This window comes from Pseudorasbora parva, chromosome 8 (genome assembly GCF_024679245.1).
Source record: "Pseudorasbora parva isolate DD20220531a chromosome 8, ASM2467924v1, whole genome shotgun sequence".
NCBI lineage: Eukaryota > Metazoa > Chordata > Actinopteri > Cypriniformes > Gobionidae > Pseudorasbora > Pseudorasbora parva.
In genome coordinates, this window is record NC_090179.1 from 41459046 (window position 1) to 41479677 (window position 20632).

Consider the following 20632-nt stretch of genomic DNA (forward strand, 5'->3'; position numbering starts at 1 on the left):
CCATTTCTTTTACTGTCTATGATCAAAACACGCAAGCGATCGCTTGTAATCAAATGCATTATGTAAAATTACATGATCCTCATCATTAAACAGCAAATGTATCAAAACTATCAAATGTGACTGAATTAAATGTGGACCCAGGACTGTGAAGCATTAGGGGTGTTGATGGACTCGAGCTACTCTATCTGTGTTTGAATATTTTCTGAACAATCTGAGCTGAGAAAATCGTTTTTGTGAAAGACTGTATCCAGATCGGATTCAGATCAATTTTCAAACACAGATGGAAAAAAGTTTTTTTTTTTTTCAAATTTGAAACTTACCAATATTCAAGTGTTGATAAAAGGAATGCATGAAGCTAGAATATTTTTTATGAACATTAGCCATATTTAAGTGTTGATAAGAGAGGAATGCATGAAGCTAGAATAAAATGTTTTGTTTTGTTTGAAGAGGGTTAGCTTATATACAGTATATTGCATGCTCAGATATTCATTAAAGGGTTACTTCAGTGATTTAGCATTAAGTATTGTATTTTAACTGGGTCATAAATGTAGTAGAAATGTGAAGTTATTTTTGAATTTGGTGCCTTTTAGACTGAGAAAAGAAAGAAAATGTATTTTTGTCTTGTGGATAAAAGATTCCCTTAAACGCATTTCTTCGCTCCCCTACGAGGCTTCTCCCAAAGCCACCGCTACTCAATCACTGGATCACTTTCCCACCGCGTTCATTTTCATAAAATCTGTTCAGTTAGAGAAGACACACTTCAATTAAAAACTGAACGTGTCTGTTCAATATAATGAGAGTGAGCCGCCGATCGAGTGCCATGGCACAAACGCTGCCGGAGTCAGATTACATTCATCACGAGAGCTGAGGTAAGTTCACAGCCCGTGTTCAGTCATGCCTTTGGAAGCTTAACCCTCTGGTCCTCTTCGTTTAAGGGTCAAAATTGTCCTCTTCCCGGTCAAAAGTGACCAAAACCTTAAAATTTGACTTCCTGAATTTAATTTCCTATACTAAATCGCTGTATAAACTATTTAAACAAAATATTATATGGGCTATTACATTTGTGTGAAAATTGTCAAAAACATTTTTTTTTTCAAACGCTGGCAGGGAAAGAGTTAAAGGTAAGGACATGCATATGTGTCATTCCCAAGTCTGTTACTCACATTCATATCTCCAATTTACAATCATCATTAAGATCACTGAGCATCTTCCCTGCTGAAGCTGAGATGTTATTACCAACGAGACTCAGTTCTCTCAGGTGTGAGGGGTTTGATCTCAGAGCTGAAGCCAGAGCAGCACAACCTTCATCTGTGATGCCACACCTGCTTAACCTGTAGAGAACAATGACACACTCTCTCAGTTCACAATGTGGACATGTTTGTGTTGAAAATGCCCTGCACAGTTCATCTGAAAAGATATACCATTTAAAATATGAATTTGGTTAAGATTAAAATCTAATTCCTCCTCAGTTATTCTATGATTCAGGTGTTTGATTAGCCTGACAAGCCAGACCCACATCAAGATGTTTGGTCTGGAAACTCACCATAGGCAGGGCTCAATCCGAGGGGCGGGATAAACGGTTGTCTTTCAAACTCCCTCTGCACGCGATAGGATAGCGGTACACCAACCGGAGCAACGACGGTGAAGGGGAGCTCTCTGGCTGATTAAACATTCGCCGTATCCGGTCGGCTAAACTCCGAACACATCTTCCCTTTTTAAGAATGACTTCAGTGCCGTTCTTTGTTCTTTTCTCAGAGGAAAGCTTAACTCCAAGTATACCGGAGGCGCGGGCAGAGCTGATTCGAAAGACCGCCGCCGTTCGCCAGTTTCTGTGTTTACTAGAAGCACGCAAACGCAACTCGGCCGTCGTCATTATGGCCCCACCCGCCCACTCTTTAGCCTACACGATGTGATTGGGTCGTCCAGATTCTGAGGAATACAGCTCAGATAGGAATTGAGAGTTGCTAGACCACACTTGCGGGCAAATTAAATTTGCTGCCGCTAGGGTGCGTCTAGATTTCTAGGCTAGTGTTTGATCTCAGAGCTGAACAACCTTCATTCAGTGACACAACCTAAAAACTACCCGCTGCTCTCCCAAACACAAGCATATCCGGGGCGGGGCTTAATTCACTTAACCAATCACAATTACTTCTTCATGACTACTCAACAATTGCTAGGCAGATTTACTAAATTCAGGTTATTTCTAGCATGATTGGAGGAATAATCTAAGCTATACAATAATAAATGATCACATAATAATAATATAAGCTATTAACATTAGAAGTTATAAGAATTACATCCCTATAAGAACTTCTTATTGGGGTTACACAAGCAATAAACATGCCATTGAGGATTACAAAATATGGTGCAGTGCCTGGCCTTGAAATTAATGCAACATGCAAATAACTGTTAATGCTAACGCCTGATCTCAAATATAATGATCTAATGATTCATGTAGTCAGATGCTTTTGATTCAGTTCTATAAAGAAAGCGATCAAAGAACGCTCCCTTTGCAGTCGTTGGAGCAGTCAATCAAACAGTGAGAGTTTGTCAGTGACTCCCGAATCTCTTCAAGGTGTCATAAACTGGCTTTTAAAAAATATATAAACTGTTCTCTGAGGTCAACAAATTACATTTGTGTAGTTTTTACATTCAAAAACATCATAACTAATAAGTAATAGGCTATTTTCTGCACTGGTTTTGAGGCTCTCTCCTGAACGCTGGGTTTTGATGGGCGTGAAGCACTGGAGACTTGGAAGTAAACGCCCACGGCTAGGATTGGATAAGATTTGCATATTTAATGAGCTTCAGCTCCACTATCAGTTCACAGGAGGGATTTTTTTGAGAGCGGCAACCAGAATAATTCTCTGAGAGGGCTCTCAAAACATATTTATCAAACAAACACAATGATTTATCTCTCATCCACCTGCGGTTTATTTATTTTTTTCACTTGCTTTCATGCTTATGTTTTGGTAGCCTGTCTTGAAAACACATAGCCCTGGGACGTTGGGCTTTGCGAGCCCCTGACCCATAACACATCTGATCCGATTTGTTCTGATCCCGAATCGCAATGAACCAACAAATAGGGGATTCTCCAGCATGTGACAGATATTTTCTGTTAGACACGTACACATAATCAATACGATCTGTAAAAATGCAGTATTACCGCATATAAAAAACAAGTTTTACTCACATAAGTGTGCTGCACCATTCCTGTCGGATCCAATATAGAAGGCACAACATTGTGTTTTAATCTCAATGTCTGCAAATCCAGTGTCAGCCTGTGTCTTGTTTACACACGATTATCTTGCTATCTTTGGTATGTTTGTTGCTCGGTAACGCGATCAGTTGAAGGGATAATTCGATTTAAAATGAAAATTCTGTCATCCTTTACTCACCCTCAAGTTGTTTCAAACCTGTTTAAATTTCTTTCTTCAGCTGAACACAAGGGAAGATATTTTAAAGTATGTGAGTAACCAAACAGTTAAATGGCTCCAGATGACAGAATTTTCATTTTAAAGTGAACTATCCCTTTAAGCTCCACGAGTCGGTGGGCGTGGCTACACATAGAGGCGAGAGTAGGCATGTGCCGATATCAATTTTTCATGTTGCGATTAATTGATGAAGATTTATCACGATATACGATATTATCACGATATTGAAATAAGTTGCAAAAAAAAAAGTGTCGCCATAGCATAACAGCTTTAAGAACTATTTTTGTAAGCACAAAAATAACTGAATGTTTAAATACAATAATGCACCAAAAATATATACAGCTCTGGAAAAAAAATTAAGAGACCCCTCATTGAGAAATCAATATTATGTGGTCTCTTGATTTTTTTCAGAGCTGTAAAAGTACAATTTTCAAACAGATTAAAGTGCAAAAGAATTAGGCTATAAAGAACAACAGGTAGGCTTACAAATTACAATAAGGTCTCATTATTTAAAGGGGGGGTGAAACACTCAGTTTCAGTCAATCTCATGTCAATCTTGAGTACCTATAGAGTAATATTGCATCCTTCATATCTCCGAAAAGTCTTTAGTTTTATCATATTTATAAAAGAAATATAGGCTGTACCGAGTCTTTCCGGAAAAAACCGAGCGCCTGGAGGCGTATCGTGTGGGCGGAGCTAAAGAATGACAAGCGCGCAAAGCGGTGACGTCCTCAAGCGTGGAGAAACCCATCTATCTCAGCTTATACAGATAATGATCCAGAATCAAATCTGAGGGAGAAATAAATTGAACAGGAGAAACGGCAACAGCAGGACGTCCGTCTCTGTGGTATGTAAGTTACTGTATTTAATGGCCTCTCCACATTTCTGTGTGTTTACTCGCAGTGTATGAGGACATGATTCGGTTTATGGACTATTGTATGCGACTAGACCTTAGAAGTAGCAAGCAAAACGGTTTTGCACGTCAGAATACTGTAACGTTATACAGAGAACAACAATGGAGTAACCGTTAGCGCATTTGAATGACGAAGCTCGCGATCGTGTCGTTTACTGATGTTTACTCATGCTACGGTAGCCAATAGCAGAGACATTTGAAGCAGTTTAAGTTAACTCCCCGTCGAAGCTTTATCGCTGGGACCGCTCCGTCAGAAACACACTTCTTTGGTATGATTTGGTAAAGTCCTGTGACAGCAGTGGCGTGTAAATCCATTTTGAGACGCGACTGAAGCGATGCCTTGAAGTTTCCCGTCATTTCTGCGTTCAAATCGGTTCAAATGCAGCGCTGCCTTCCCGGAATGCTGTGCTGAAGCGTTGAAGTCGCTTGATGTCACGCATAGGAATAAAGGGGAGCGCGGCGCCGTTCACGGACGACTGGATCTGCAGCTGAGAGACTGTTTACAGCGTGCTCTAGTCACGCGCGCGCGCACCCTACCGGGAGAAGAGCCGGTACGGCCCATACAAGGACCTTCCGCTCTTATTAACGTCAAATAGACCCATACTCGAAAAAAAACTCGCCGAAACTTGTGAGAAACCGGAAGGAGTATTTTTGACACAGAAATACTCCATCAAACGTCCAACATTAGTTTTTGAAACTTTGTCTATGTTTAGGATGGGAATCCAAGTCTTTAACAGTGCAAAAAGCTCAGTATGCATGAAACAGCATTTCACCGCCCCTTTAATGCATTAACTAAGATTGAGCAATAGCTACATTTGGTACAGAAAGTATAATGTTTTTGTTAATGTTAGTTAAGAAATACTGATCATTGTTAGTTTTATCTTAGGTCCATTAAAAGTTATTTTGATTTTAATGTTATTAAAAAGTAACTAAGAAATTAACATATAATGATTAATTCTTTATAAGTATTTTTCATTGTCAGTTTGGTAATAATGAATTAACATGTTAACTAATGAAGTCGTATGTCTCAAAGTTATACTGAACAATAACAAATAACAAATAGAACAGTTCTAATTATTAGGGTTGTAGTCCAGATTAAAACATAATAATGTTTAAATTTGAAAATAAATAGCCTATTAAGTCTTTAAGTATTAAGTATTTGGTGCTGTGATGAACAACATTGAGATTACAAAAACGAATGGCTGTTTTAAAAACTACACGCGTTTTTTTGTTTGTTTGCTGGTTTCCGGGGTAACCGGCTTCATTCTGCAGTTCATCAGCGCCCTCTGCTGTCACTGAGCGGCACTTCAGCAGCGCGGCTCCTTCACCGGTTCAGTCATGTGCAAACGCACGTTGGGCTTGTTTATATCTGAGTGCGTGTCCCTTTGAAGCAGAATACAGCGGTGTTGAGCATTTATATGGTTGATGGGCAAAGTATTCTTGAGTGCATTATAAAAAAATTATAAATTGTTAATAAATTATTATTTACGATATTTTAAAGTGCCCACGATAACAATATTGTGCATATTCATTATCGTGATAAATCGTATTATCGAAAATCGGCACATGTCTAGGCGAGAGCCTCGTTTTCTGGGCCTGGTGTCTATAAAAACGTTTGTTTGACTAACAAGGAAGTTTTCAGCTCTGAAACTTACAGGATATTCTTATATTACCATGACCTTTAATATATCAAAAGCTCAAGGGAAAGTTGATTTCTCAACTCATCACCCCTTTAATCATGTTTGCACTATTAATGAAGATGAAAGCATTCGTTAGTGAACAGAAATAATGTAATGATAAAAAATAATAATAAATGTAATGTCATAGATATAAATGTAATATCATAGAACTAAATATAATGCCATAGATATAAATGTAATGCAACACATTTCACGATTAGACAACCATGACAGCTTTAAAAATGCGCTAAAGCAAAGAAAAAGGCCTTTATTTATAAATTGACAATGGTTAATGTAAAAAGCATTCCAACATTATAAGTGCACCCCAGGAAACAACGCAGTTCATGACCCCTTTAAAAATCGATTTTCAATCTTTACTTTTAATTTCCAGATCCAGTCCATAAAAATATTAATAAGAATTAATGTTCATGTTTTAGTTTTTTATACACATGTGCGCAAAAAGCATCAAAGATGAGCTCTTACTTCAGTTTCTGCAGTTTACAATGAGAATCCTTCAGTCCATCAGATAGCTGCTTCATGCCCAAATCTCCTAGTTTATTTTCAGACAGATCCAGATCTCTCAGGTGTGAGGGGTTTGATCTCAGAGCTCGAGCCAAAACTGCACAACCTTTATCTGTGATATTACAGTCGTCCAAACTGTAGAGAGATTGAAAACTTGTTCAGTACAATACATTTAATGCAATAAATGCAATGCAACGCACGTTCAGTTGACAGATATCCCGTAGTATTGTGCAATTGTTCCAGGGCCATCATTTTCCTCATCTGTCTAAAATCTAATTATTTTATTCATAAATATCACATACAGTACAGGCCAAAAGTTTGGACACATTACTATTTGTAATGTTTTTGAAAGAAGTTTCTTCTGCTCATCAAGTCTGCATTTATTTGATTAAAAATACAGAAAAAATTTAATATTGTGATATATTACTACAATTTAAAATATTTGGCTTTCAATTTATTATCCTTTAAATTTATTTCTGTGATCAAAGCTGAATTTTCAGGATCGTTCCTCCAGTCTTCAGTCACATAATCCTTCAGAAATCAGTATAATATTATGATTCATTTTCAAAGTTACAAACAGTTCTGCTGATTAATATTTTTTCATAACCTGTGATACTTTTTTATAATACTTTGATGAATAAAAAGTAAAAATAAAAATATTTAAAAAAATTGGGGGTAATTTGGGGTCAGTCATTGTTTTTTGTTGTTTTTTTTTAAAAATAAATCAATAATTTTATTCAGCAATGATGTGTTAAATTGATTAAAATTGATAGTAAAGGAGATTTTTATTATTTGAAAATATATATTTTATTTTGAATAAATTCAGTCCTTTTATTCATCAAATATATTAGGCAGCAGAACTGTTTCCAACACTCATAATAAATCAAAATATTATACTGATTTCTGAACGATCATTCGACACTAAAGACTGGAGGAATGATCCTGAAAATGTAGCTTTACATCACAGAAATAAATTATAATTTAAAGTATAATAAATTGAAAACCAAATATTTTAAATTGTAGTAATATATCACAATTATTAAAAATGTGTTTTGTATTTTTGATCAAATAAATGCAGGCTTGATGAGCAGAAGAAATTTCTTTCAAAAACATTACAAATAGTAATGTGTCCAAACTTTTGGCCTGTAGTGTATGTGAACTGATTATTTTGTATTCATGGCTGGCTAATTGATTTGCTTTTAAATGTTAAACTACAGAGCATTATGGTCTCAAAACTAGGAGAAAGGCTCTGGTTATAGGATGCATCACTTTTCAACGCTCAAGTCACCAAAAAACATGTCAGTACTAACAGACAATCACAGATCCTCCAGCATGAGGCCAGGACTTTAAAATGTTTAATAGATCATCTGAGACTTACTGTGCTGATCTTGATTCTTTAATCACAGGAAGCAGTTTGCAAAGAACTCTTTCTGTAATATTTTCTTTTGCAACAAATGTATTCAGCTGAAACACATCCATCTCTTGCTTTGATTTCAACAAGACAAAAACTAAAGCTGACCACTGAGAAGAGGAGAGTTTGACTTTAGCTAATGTTCCAGATCTCAGAAACTGTTGTATTTCCTCCACTAGTGAATGATCGTCCAGTTCATTCAGACAGTGGAACAGATTGATGGTTTTCTCTGGAGAGACAGTGGTCTTGATCTTCTCCTTGATGTACTCAACTGTTTCATCATTGCTGTCAAAGCTGCTGCTTGTCTGTTTCATTAGTCGTTGTAGGAGAATCTGATTAGTCTTCGCTGACAGACCCAGAAGAAACCTCAGGAAAAGGTCCAGATGTCCATTTTTACTCTGTAGAGCCACATTCATAGCTCTCTGATGCAGCTCAGATAATGAAACAATGTCTTTGCCTGTGGACCGCAAACTCGGTTTAGTGATTTGGTCAAACACATTTATGCTGTTGTTTGTACAGGAGAGGTGCACATATAGAGCCGCTAGATGTTCCTGAACACTCAGATGAACAAAGCAGAAGACTTTCCCCTGATACCAGCCAAACTCTTCTCTGAAGATCTGAGTGCACAATCCTGAGTACACTGATGCTTCTGTCACATCAATGCCACACTCTCTCAGGTCTTCCTCGTAGAAGATCACATTGCCTTTCAAAAGCTGCTGAAAAGCCAGTTTCCCCAGTTTAAGGATCATGTCTTCATCTCTCACGTTCTTCTCATAGTCCTTCTCATGTTTGATGCTAATCTGTGTCATCAGGAAGTGTGTGTACATTTGAGTGAGAGTCTTGGGAATCTCTCCACTCTCTGCTTCACTCAACATCTTCTCTAGAACAGTGGCTGAGATCCAGCAGAACACTGGGATGTGGCACATGATGTAGAGGCTCCTTGAGGACTTCAGGTGTGAGATGATCCTGTTGGCCAGACTCTGATCACGGATTCTCTTCCTGAAGTATTCCTCCTTCTGTGGCTCATTGAAGCCTCTCACCTCTGTCACTCGATGGACACACTCAGAGGGGACGAGATCAGCTGCTGCTGGTCTGGAGGTGATCCAGATGAGAGCAGAGGGAAGCAGATTCCCAGCAATGAGGTTTGTCAGCAGCACGTCCACTGAGGCTGATTCACTGACATCACACAACCTCACATCGCTCTGAAAATCCAGAGACAGACGACACTCGTCCAGACCATCAAAGATGAACAACACTTTATATTTGTAACTGGATATTTCTATTTCGTTTGTTTCAGGGAAAAAGTCATGAAGAAGACCTGAAAGACTGAGTGTTTTGTCCTTCATCAAGTTGAGCTCTCTGAAAGGAAGTGGAAATATGAGCTGGATGTCCTGATTCTCTTTCTCTTCAGCCCAGTCCAGGATGAACTTCTGCACAGAGACTGTTTTTCCAATGCCAGCGACTCCCTTTGTCAGCACAGTTCTGATGGGTTTGTCTTGTCCAGGTAAAGGTCTAAAGATGTCATTGCATCGGATCGGTGTGTCCTCTGTTGCTGCTCTCCTGGATTGTGTCTCAATCTGTCTCACCTCATGTTCATTACTGATCTCTCCACTCTCACTCTCTGTGATGTAGATCTCTGTGTAGATCTCATTCAGGAGTGTTGGATTTCCCTGCTTTACTATTCCCTCATACAGACACTCAAACTTCCCTCTCAAATTTGATCTGAACGTGTTGAGGACTTCATCAGGATTAAACTCATGGCTGTAAAATCAACACAACAGAATGTTAATACAAGAGGTGCATGTATGAAGCTATAAAAAGAGAAGGCTATTTTTTTCTCTATTATATATTATATATAATGCAGAACACCTGCTTTTGTTATACTGATTTTTGTTTTTTTAAATCCTGTATTTTACCTGATGCCAGGATGTGGTTGATTTATATACTTTTTCTTACAGACGGGTCCTGATACACTTGTTCTTGGTGACAGCATTCGCCTTAAATAGTAAATACATAATCAGAAACTTTGACAATAAATTGTGTTACTAACTGAATAATTATGTAAACAGCTTAGTTGCTTTTATATATATATATATATATATATATATATATATATATATATATATATATATATATATATATATATATATATATATATATATATATATATGCAACTAAGCTCTCCCACCCTCTTGAAAAGAACATTTTAAATTACAGAAATAAAATCCTAAATGCCAATAAACACACATGGATCCATTGTATATTTGTGCCCAATTGTTATGTAGCTTGGTAGCAAAAAAACCCTGATACATATACAGTTCATATTACTGTTTTCACAAGAGGTCGTTTTGCAACTGTGTACCTGAGATTCTTCCTTCTGTCTCCATCCTTAATTTCGGGTGGTGGATCCATAGACCAGTCACTCTTCACGGACACACAGCTGGCCTGTGGTGAATCTGATCTCCAAAGCTGATCAAAACTGTAACAGAACAGAACCTCTTTCTATAATTCAATCAACCTTTACAATAGAAAGTGACTACAAAAAGTTGGATTATTTTACACTGCATTATCAAATTTGAATGTAGAAAATCTATATCAGGAAATGTATAATGTAAGAATATCAGACCAAGTTAAAAGTACCATCAAATTACCAAATAAATATCCTGGAGGGAAAAACAAACCATAATGTACACATTGTAATATTAGCATATACTGTATTAAAAGTAACACCTGTCATTAGGCTGTGTGTCTCCACCCTTAAGTAGGGGTGGTGGATCCATAGACCAGTCACTCTTCAGGGACACACAGCTGGGCTCTGGTGAATCTGATCTCTTCTGCTGGACTGAACTGTAATACAGCAAACAAGAGGGATTGGTGACATCCGCTGAAAAGTGAAAATGTTTCAAAGCTGAAGTAACTTTTTGTGTTTTGTAGATGTCCACTGTAGTCTTTTACCATAAAATCAAGAAGAGTGTATTAACAATGTAAAAATAGTTCATTTGACTTTTATTTTGTCATTAAAGAGAGTACCTGCATCCCGGAGAAAAATCTCCATCTTTAAATTGTTGTTTCTGACTCATTCTGTCCTCATGAATCTGATCTCCTCCAAAGACTCTGAATGGAAAGGACAGAAACACCCGTTAGTCCCCAGATAGCACACATACGTCTGGCCGACGTCGGCCCCAGAGCAGACATCGGCCTCCAAATCATAACATCGAATAAGTATCGGCCAGCTCGTCGGCTTTGGGTCGGCCCAATATACTGGAGGCCGATGCTGTGGGTGTGTTTATCTGTTTGCTCATGATGCCCATTCATCTCTTTGCCACCAACCCGAGAGAAGACGACGCGACGCGACACCATCCGTGGGTTTTAGGTAAATTTTAACTTGAGGAAATCAGTTGCTCTGCACTGCAGTTTGTAATCGCAGTTTTCACTCCAAGAATTCCTCACAGTTTTTAGTCAGAAATGGTGCATACTCTTGTGCCAAAGTTTTTTGAGTTGCCAAACTGTCTGAACATTTGTCATCATCTGCTAAATAAACTGACTGTTCATTAAATTGGTAATGTACGTGTTTATTTACGTAATGCTGCTGCGTGACTTTGACGGTGCACGTTGAACATTCAAACACTGGAAGTTACCATTGTTTGAATGTTCAACGTGCACCGTCAAAGTCGGGCCAGGGTTTGGTTTGCAGCAACAGCATCGTAACGGACACGCTCCTGTTATTTTCGCTGCTTTCAGGTAAGTTTAGTCCCTAAACATTACACAAATAATATAAAACTGTTCCGTACACGTTTCTTACTGTAACTGACACGCTTCTGTCGAATATTTACTTTATTAAAATTGTTCAGTGTCTGAAAAAGTCTGTTAGCATCTCAACCGTTTTCAGTTTGCCAATATACTTTAGCTCTAATGAAAGTGAGTTTTTAATCACGTCTTTATGTGCAGAAGAGAGGCTTTGATCGTTTTTTTAGGTTTGCTGGTAGTCTGTCAATTATGGAAGCCCGTTTCCGCCACTAAATAAAAAAATAATAATAATAATTGCAGGGTTGCCAACTCTCACGCATCTGGCGTGAGACTCACGCTTTCAGGCTCTGTCTCACGCTCTCACTCCGCCCAACTCAATCTCACGCCAAATTGCCAAACCTGCTTTTGATATTAAACAAAGCTATAAGCTTTATTTTTTTTAATGTGTTTTAAAGAAATAGCGTTTTGGCGCTAATGTGGCATAATGTTAAAGCCTGAGGCGTTGAAAAGCGGAGTTGCTCATGCTCTCGTCTCCCTGCGGCGCGCGCTGGTCACGTGGCCCATGAGCGCTCAATACTTCTAGCGCTCAGCCAATGAATTTTCATGGCTTAAGCGGATACACAACAGTTTCACCATATAGATGTTTGCTGCAAGTTTTGGTAAACAGTACAGCATAGTGTTAGTGTGTATTGATTTTTAAGTCAGCCATATTTACAGGATCGTTTTATTATGGAGAGTGATAGAGATGCAACATTGTTAACATTAATGCTATACACAAATCCGGCGAAACACGGAAGTAAAGCATCGCCGCCATTACTGCGTGCCTTGCTGCTAAGGACTTAGAGCAGTGCGTACACGAAAACACACTCCTCAAATGAGGTTAATAGCTTAACAATGACTGATTCTCCCCTCATGTCATGTTATAATAGCCTACCTTTTTTTCCCTTATAAATTATTTTTATTTTTGTTACGAATGCATACTATTATTATTTTTCCCCCTGTTTGTATTCAGGATATTAAGAGCTGCTCCCTCAGGCTATCTTTTCTGTATCCTATTTCGAATTCGAAGAAGTTGATTTTATGCAGCGATATTTGTTTGTAAATCTTGATATTTTCAATAATAATCAAATTAATTAATTAATATATAAATAAATAGCAGCGCACGGCAGTAATGCACGGTGCGCTGTGATGAACGCAAAGAAAACCACTTAAAGACAGAGAATAATTAAAACATACGTGTCCATTACAAAGGGACCTAGTCACAATTAATGTTAGACATATATGAAACGATCAGTTACAAAAAATATGGCCTTATTAAATCAGCACGTAAACTTGCGTGACCTACCGATGTGCTCATGCATATGTTCACAAGCTGCAATAAATAGCCACGACCAGTTGTAGCAATAGATTACATGTTCCTACAGGCATAAGATTATTTTATTAATCATCTGGCATGCGATGAGCGTCAGAACATAAACTACAGGGCATGAGTTCGGGATGGATTGGCCAGATACTGCATCCTACATCACAGATCAGCCGCTGCGTATGAATCACAGTGTCGTGAGGTTTTCAGGCAGTGGACTCGTACCATAATATGTCAGTAACAATAGAGAAAACTACAAAGTTACATTTGTGTAATTGGGACTTAAAGTCCCTTTGTAACAGGCACGTATGTTTTATTTATTTTCTGTTATCATTTACAGCGCATCGTGCATTACTGCCGCGCGCTGCTCTAAGTGCAGCATAAGTCCTCATAACTGTTCGTTATTTCATGTTCTCAAAACGTGTTTGTGTAAAACAATTCCGTGATCACGGAAAGCAGGGCCCTAATATTAGCAACACAGCTCACAATGACAGTGTTCAGTTTTATTGCTGTCTTAATTACATTACATTTGGCAGACGCATTTATACATTAATACATCCTGTTGTCAATAAATTACCTTTCTGTAAGTTTTGGCCAATGCCTGACATCATTTACCCAATGTTCCCTTTCACCAGACATTTTATTTAATGTGCAGGATCCGCTTTCATTGAAATGTCATTAGAGGAACCGCCAAGTGTCACACCGTCACGCACTTCGCAGGCACGCAGTAATGGCGGCAGGCAAGATGGCGGCGCCCATAAAGTTCGCGGCGGATTTGTGTATAGAGTCTGGGATCGTGACGTAACCAACGCAATGCATTTTGGGACTTTAGGTCACGGAGGCCGCTGTCGGTACTGTATTGTATAGGAAATTGACGCTTTTAGTTCTAAAAATAGAACTAATTCAGCTAAAAAGAGTTATAATGGTGATCGCATGTTGTGTCATTAACTGTCATAATCGCACTCACGACCGGAGTGGAAACCTAATCGCAAATGGAGTGTGATTGTTTAGCTTTCCCTCCTGGAAACAGCACATTGGATCTCATTCGTGGACTATAGGACACAGACACTACATAGCGAATGTGTAGTAGTGAAGGTAGACGTAAAAACTTGTGTTAGATAGTTAAAAACACATTCTAATGGTGTACGCTTGCTGTGTTATGGACTGTTATAGCCGCTCTCATGAACTGCGTGGGGGAAAAAACCCTCAAATGACGTGCAATTTGTCAGTTTACCAGCTTGGCAACAACAGGTGAAGGTGAAAGTAAACCTCAATGAAAATAAACAGCTTATCCAAAATGTGTCTTTATAATTTGTGTTTATTTATTTATTATTCATAACCGATATATTACAGATTTATGATTTCTATATCCGCGTATGCGTAACGCTATGCCATAAATAATGTAAACACATCTGGAAATTCTTCATTGCTTCTCTCAGTAGAAGGACTTGTACTTGCACCTTTTAAGTCCAGTAAAACTGTTTAGTACTGTAACTTAGGCTAAAGTTGCGTTCACAATTCAAATCATTTCAAAGCTGCATTACAGGCCATACTCTCATGTTATCCCTTATGATTACGTTACGCTATGGAATTGCAATATGATAAATGTTGATTAAACAAATGACCCACAGGCTGAGATCAAGCAATATTATTTGAAATATCAGATACAGACCTTTTCGTTAGGCTATATTAAAAAAAACTGCGAAAGGGAAATCAATGTGTAGTCCTGTGTGTGGTGCGATAGACGGCCGTATGATTTCTGATTGTATGAAATGAGATGAATATGTGCAATGTTCTGGCATTACGACTGAGTGCTCATGTACGCAAGAGATTCAAATATTAGTACATTCATTCCAAGTGAGTGCAAGCAGTTCTTAAATAACGTGAATACAGTCGTTTTTTCTCTAGTGATTCGTATTTGTTATCATTGTACACTCCTGAGCGTGACCTAAAACATGGCGGCGACTGCCCAGAATGCAACGCGCAGTGACGTTGATTCCCAGACTCTATTCTTGTATTTAGTATAATCTTGTATCTTATTATTGAAGGTGCCTTATGGCTCTTTAATAAATATCCATGTATCTAATCTAGTTGCTCAAATAAAATATTTAGATATGATGATCAAACACTAGATTTCTTTAAATGTGAAATTTCAAAACTTGAATAACTTGCATCCTAATATTTTTAATGAATAATGATACTTATATAATCACTCACAAGTGAATATTAAGGAATGGCACATGTAATTTGACCCAAGAAATGTTTAAACTAGTGCTAAAACAAACATTTTTTCTTAAATGTATAGTATATATACTAGATATAAACTGATACTGAATCAAGATCAAAAGCATTACGAGTTGTGTCATGAACACATTATAATAAGTATTTTAACTGTATTTTTAGCTGATGATGGAATTATTGTCTTATTACCTGAGTGGCATTAATATCTCTGAGCAAACGCGCTCTTGAGGGGATTTTAAATGCAAGCTTTGGCACTGAAACAGAACGGATGTGAGGTGATAACGTTCATATTCTCATGTGTTATTATGGAAATATAATCCCCAGAACATCACCACCCTCAGAATGTGCTGTAATTCACGATTTCCTTAGAGAACGAGTGTGTTCAGTAATGACACATCCAGTTGGGCCTATGACATGTCGCTATACAGTCACCTGAGCGTGGCGCTGCTGGGATCATATTTCATAAATAACGAATCATTAATAGCATATTTCATTAATAACGCATCAGAATATGCTGTAAGGCAGGATTTCGTTTGAGAATGAATTTTATTGTCCTCCATATGCTCGGTTTTGATCATATTTGAAATAATAAATTAATTGTAAAAGGCTCTGTTACCACTTCAGTTCAAACCTCAATGTCAAGGTTATTGGTGCAAGTCCGCGCACACACACACACACACACACACACACACACACACACACGTGCGGTTGAATGGTGTTGAACCTGACAGAGAAACAGTGAGTTCTGCTGCCGAACAGTTGCAACAGAAATATGAGGTTGAGATGGAGCAGTTTTCATTAAAAGCCTACTCCTGTAAATAATGATCTTATATGTTTTAATAAAAGGCCCACTTGACAAATTCAACCAGAGAACCCCTTTGCATTTATTTTCTATTCTCAAAATCCTGCATTACAGCATATGATGCGTTATTAATGAAATATGATCCCAGAATAGCGCCACCCTCAGGTGACTGTATGTAGCCTACCGACAGAGTACTGACCTGTTGTGATCGGGCAGCAGTTTTCATTAAACGTTAAAAAGATCAAATGATACTGTTTCAATAAATGGCGCATGTGACACCAGAATCAGAAAGAATCAATATAGGAGCTTTATTGCCATTTTTGCACACACAAGCAATCTGTCTTAGTGACAGAAGTTTCCAGTATACCCCAGTAGCTATACACAATAGAGAATAAAAATAAATGAGTGAGATACACGTATGCATAATACACACAAATAGACAAATTTGTACATGTGTGCTATGGAACAGAATAGGCTATAATATAGAATTAACAGTCAGGGAATGGAGTAAGAGGTTCTTGTCAAATAAATATAGTAAGCTATAAGTGCCAGTGTACATATTTATCATTTGAGGCATTTAACATGTCTTACATATTTAAAGCACATAGAAATATGATATTATATAATGTTTGCAGCTGAGATTTAATGATATGCGATTATATTACTTTATTAGAATTTGTAACAGATTAGCCAAAGATCGATTAATTTATTATTTCAAATATGATCAAAACCGAGCACATATGGAGGTCAATACAATTCATTCTCAAACGAAATCCTGCCTTACAGCATATTCTGATGCGTTATTAATGAAATATGCTATTAATGATTCATTATTTATGAAATATGATCCCAGCAGCGCCACGCTCAGGTGACTGTTGTAGTGAACATCAGTTAGGGTGGCATTCCAGAGACCAGTTTATGGCAAGGCCCCTCCCTAACTATCGGTGTGGAAGAAGATGAGCCACACTATGATTGGACCCTTGGTGAATGAACATAAACAAATGTTCAGCAACATCAGATAAGATGCCAAGACAACTGCCAGACACCTCTTACAGGGCAGGAAGGGGGGACCTTCTGCACCCACCACCGCCAAAGAGAGGACTTCTCATTGGTCTACAAGTGGATTTTAACCTCCAAACTCATTCCTAAGGTTTAGGCAAGTGCTGCCATAAAAATTCCTCCAGGACCTCCTGAAGGCAGCAGCAAAAGAGAGGCCACAGAGGTCTATCTCAATCCATTCATACACATGTTTGGAGGTCTTAAATGTATATGAACTGCAACTCATCCACCTCATCTTCACACAAAGTGCAGTTTATGTTAATGGTTATTGACTGTAAAAACAACAGTCCACGGTACAGGTCCATTAACAGATAAACGAATGCGTGGACGATGACTTAGCCGTTTCTTATCATGTTTGGTCTCTATCTGTTCCATACGATGCCTTTTATATTTTAAAAGAGGTTTGGTAAAGAAATAATGCATGGGTAAAACATTTAAGACATTGTTTTAACATGCCACTTTATGCTATGCAAATGAGTTCCACACTAGGGTGGGCAACACCGTGCCTACTTCAGAACCCAGTGGCCAATCACACTCCAGGACTGGAAAGGCGCCGGATTTCAATCTCCTCCTCATCGGAAAGGGATAAATATGTCCCCCGGGTAGACACACCCTCGTTCTGCGTTTCTAACCTGACGGGGAAGGAGACACTAACAGACACACCACGTCCTGAGCTTCTGACCTGACGAGAAAAGAGACTACAAGACAGTGGAGGTTAAGCTTTTGCGAGCAAAACCTTTATATTGCTTTCGGCAAACTATAGCTGGAAAAGGGCTCTCTCCTTGAGAGATCTTATATGACCTTTACAACTCCTCCAGCAGCACATCCAGTCCACCAAGGACCTCTGCATCGGCAGACATTGCAGGTCCCACACGGCTTCTCAGTGACGCAGCCAGCCTGCAAAGGACCGTGTGAAGATTCGACTGACCCAGCTGCCTGGTCCACGTTTAAGGACCCTCTTGGCGCAACCAGAGTTCTGCATCCTTCAGCCCAGCGTGGCAACGGCTTCTCGCAACTCTGCGCCCTTCCCACTGCACGCTACCCGCATAACCAGTGGAAGACGTATCTACTGCCAGGACTGATCACCCGACTGTGTGGAACGTAAATATAAACTTACCAAACCTCTTTCTAGAGACCGTCTCGGTTACGTATGTAACCCTCGTTCCCTGAAGGAGGGAACGGAGACGCCACGTCGGAGTACCGACGAATAGGAATCTCGCTTGCGAGAGCCAATCTACTTGGAGTCTAACTAAACGAGCCAATGCACATTGGCATGTAATGATTGCACCAGGTGCTCATGCCACGCCACGCGGGTATAAATGAGACACAGGTGATTGCATCAAATTATCTTTTTTGCTGAGGAGCCGAGTAGGTAGACTGGCGCCCCGGCAGGGACAGAGGACATGGCGACGGGACGTGGCGTCTCCGTTCCCTCCTTCAGGGAACGAGGGTTACATACGTAACCAAGACGTTCCCATTCAGTCGGTCACTCTCGACGCCACGTCGGAGTACCGACGAATAGGAATCCCTACCAAAGCGCCATGGACTCTGCCCCCTTCCAGTGCCCTGTGTGAGCCTCCTGAGCTCTCTTACCTGATGAGACGGGGCTCACACCGAGAAGTCCATTACTGCTGTTCCGCATGACCCGCTCAGTGACTATTGGATAACACTGGGAAAGCGTGCCCAATGGGGGGCCGCTGCGGAACCACATCATACCACGGGAGTTATGTGGGGACCGAGCTGAGCCGTAGCCCGCCGCCGTGAGGGGGGCTCCATCCCTAAAATGGAGGGCTCTTCAAAGGGAAAGACACGGGCTTCCGAGAGGAGCAACCGTGGAAGAAGTGTGGGATCCCCGTAGGGTCACTCACATGGCCCCAGCCAATTACCGGTTCTCCAGGATTCAGCGGTAAGGGGCCTGATGCCGGACGCTCCGCCACGCCCGGCACCGAGGGCGGTGGAGGACTCACAGAGTTTGCTTCTGGAGAATTAAGCGCCGAGGCGCAGCAAGCCGACAAGAGCCGGGCCTCTCAGTGCTTCTACCCGTTTGAGGTGAGAACACAGGAGGAGACCGGCTCTACACGTAGGCTATAAAACCTAGCAAACATGTTAGGTGTCGCCCAGCCCGCAGCTCTACAGATGTCTGACAGCGAGGCGCCACGTGCCAGCGCCCAGGAGGATGCAACACTTCTAGTAGAGTGTGCTCGCAGCCTGAGCGGGCATGGCACGCCTTGTGCCTGATAAGCCAAGGTGATGGCATCCACTATCCAGTGGGCCATCCTCTGCTTGGAGACAGCCTTTCCCTTCTGCTGGCCTCCGTAACAGACAAAGAGCTGATCTGAGGTCCTGAAGCTTTGGGTTCTGTCCACGTAGATCCGCAGAGCGCGGACGGGACAGAGCAAAGCTAGGGCTGGGTCTGCCTCCTCCAGGGACAGCGCTTGCAGGTTCACCACCTGGTCCCTGAAGGGAGTGGTGGGAACCTTGGGCACGTAGCCAGGCCGGGGTCTCAGCACCACGTGGGTGTCACCCGGCCCGAACTCCAGGCACGATTCGTCGACCGAAAATGCCTGCAGGTCCCCTACCCTCTTGATGGAGGCCAATGCAGCCAACAGCAAAGTTTTCATGGACAGAATCTTCAGCTCTGCTGACTGCAAAGGCTCAAATGGGGCATTCTGCAGTGCTCGGAGCACCAGAGCAAGATCCCAAGAGCGTATGGAGGGAGGACGAGGAGGATTTAACCGTCTCGCCCCCCTAAGGAACCTGCTGACCAGGTCGTGCTTCCCCACCGACTTACCCTCTACATGGTCATGATGGGCAGAAATAGCAGCAACGTAAACCTTGAGGGTGGAGGGCGACAGCCTCCGCTCCAACCCCTGCTGCAGGAAGGAAAGCACTGACGCGATCGAACATCTTCGGGGGTCCTCCCGGCGGAGAGAACACCAATCGACGAACAGGTTCCACTTCAAGGCATAGGCCCGGCTCGTAGACGGTGCTCTAGCTGAAGTGATGGTGTTAACTACCTCTTGAGGTAAGTCACCTATGTACGCAACGGTCGCCGTGTTGTCCGTACGGACCAGTACATCTTTGCCCCGTAACCGGCCCTTGAGGCGGCTCAGTGCACGATGTACTGCTAGCAACTCGAGGCAATTGATATGCCACTGCAGGTGCGGGCCCGTCCAAACCCCTGACACTGCATGCCCGTTGTACGTGGCACCCCAGCCCATGGATGAGGCATCCGTGAAGACCACAGCATGCCTGGATACCTGTTCCAACGGCACTCCGGCCCGAAGGAACCCGGGATCTGACCACGGGCTGAAGGTTTTGCGGCAGGACGGAGTGATGCTCACCCGATACGTGCCGCGTGTCCACGCCCATCTCGGGACTCGGTGTTACTGCCGCCGCAGCCGCCATATGCCCCAGGAGCCTCTGAAAATGTTTCAGTGGAACCGCCATCCTGCCCTGAA

The 20632-nt window shown here is 40.7% G+C and overlaps 1 protein-coding gene across 1 annotated transcript; it reads right to left on the reverse strand.

Annotated features, from left to right (window-relative positions):
• Nucleotides 1–898: 898 nt before the first annotated feature.
• On the reverse strand, nucleotides 899–11261 carry LOC137084552 (NLR family CARD domain-containing protein 3-like). The gene is made up of 7 exons (XM_067450840.1): nucleotides 11173–11261; nucleotides 10990–11073; nucleotides 10690–10806; nucleotides 10322–10438; nucleotides 7927–9720; nucleotides 6510–6683; nucleotides 899–1331 (listed from the first exon to the last, which is right to left on the reverse strand). The coding sequence occupies exons 1-7, from the start codon at nucleotides 11259–11261 to the stop codon at nucleotides 1166–1168; spliced, it is 2541 nt and encodes an 846-aa protein (XP_067306941.1). The 3' UTR covers nucleotides 899–1165.
• Between the last annotated feature and the right edge of the window lie 9371 nt (nucleotides 11262–20632).

Bases quoted from the DNA above. Each gene is read 5' to 3' on its own strand.
- LOC137084552 (XM_067450840.1), bottom strand. From the start codon at position 11,261: ATGAGCAAACAGATAAACACACCCACAGCATCGGCCTCCAGTATATTG. The intron at 10,439-10,689 runs GTGTTACTTTTA...GTTCTGTTACAG, and splicing joins GACACACAGCCTAATGACAG to TTTTGATCAGCTTTGGAGAT. The intron at 9,721-10,321 runs GTACACAGTTGC...TTGATTTTACAG, and splicing joins GACAGAAGGAAGAATCTCAG to CCATGAGTTTAATCCTGATG.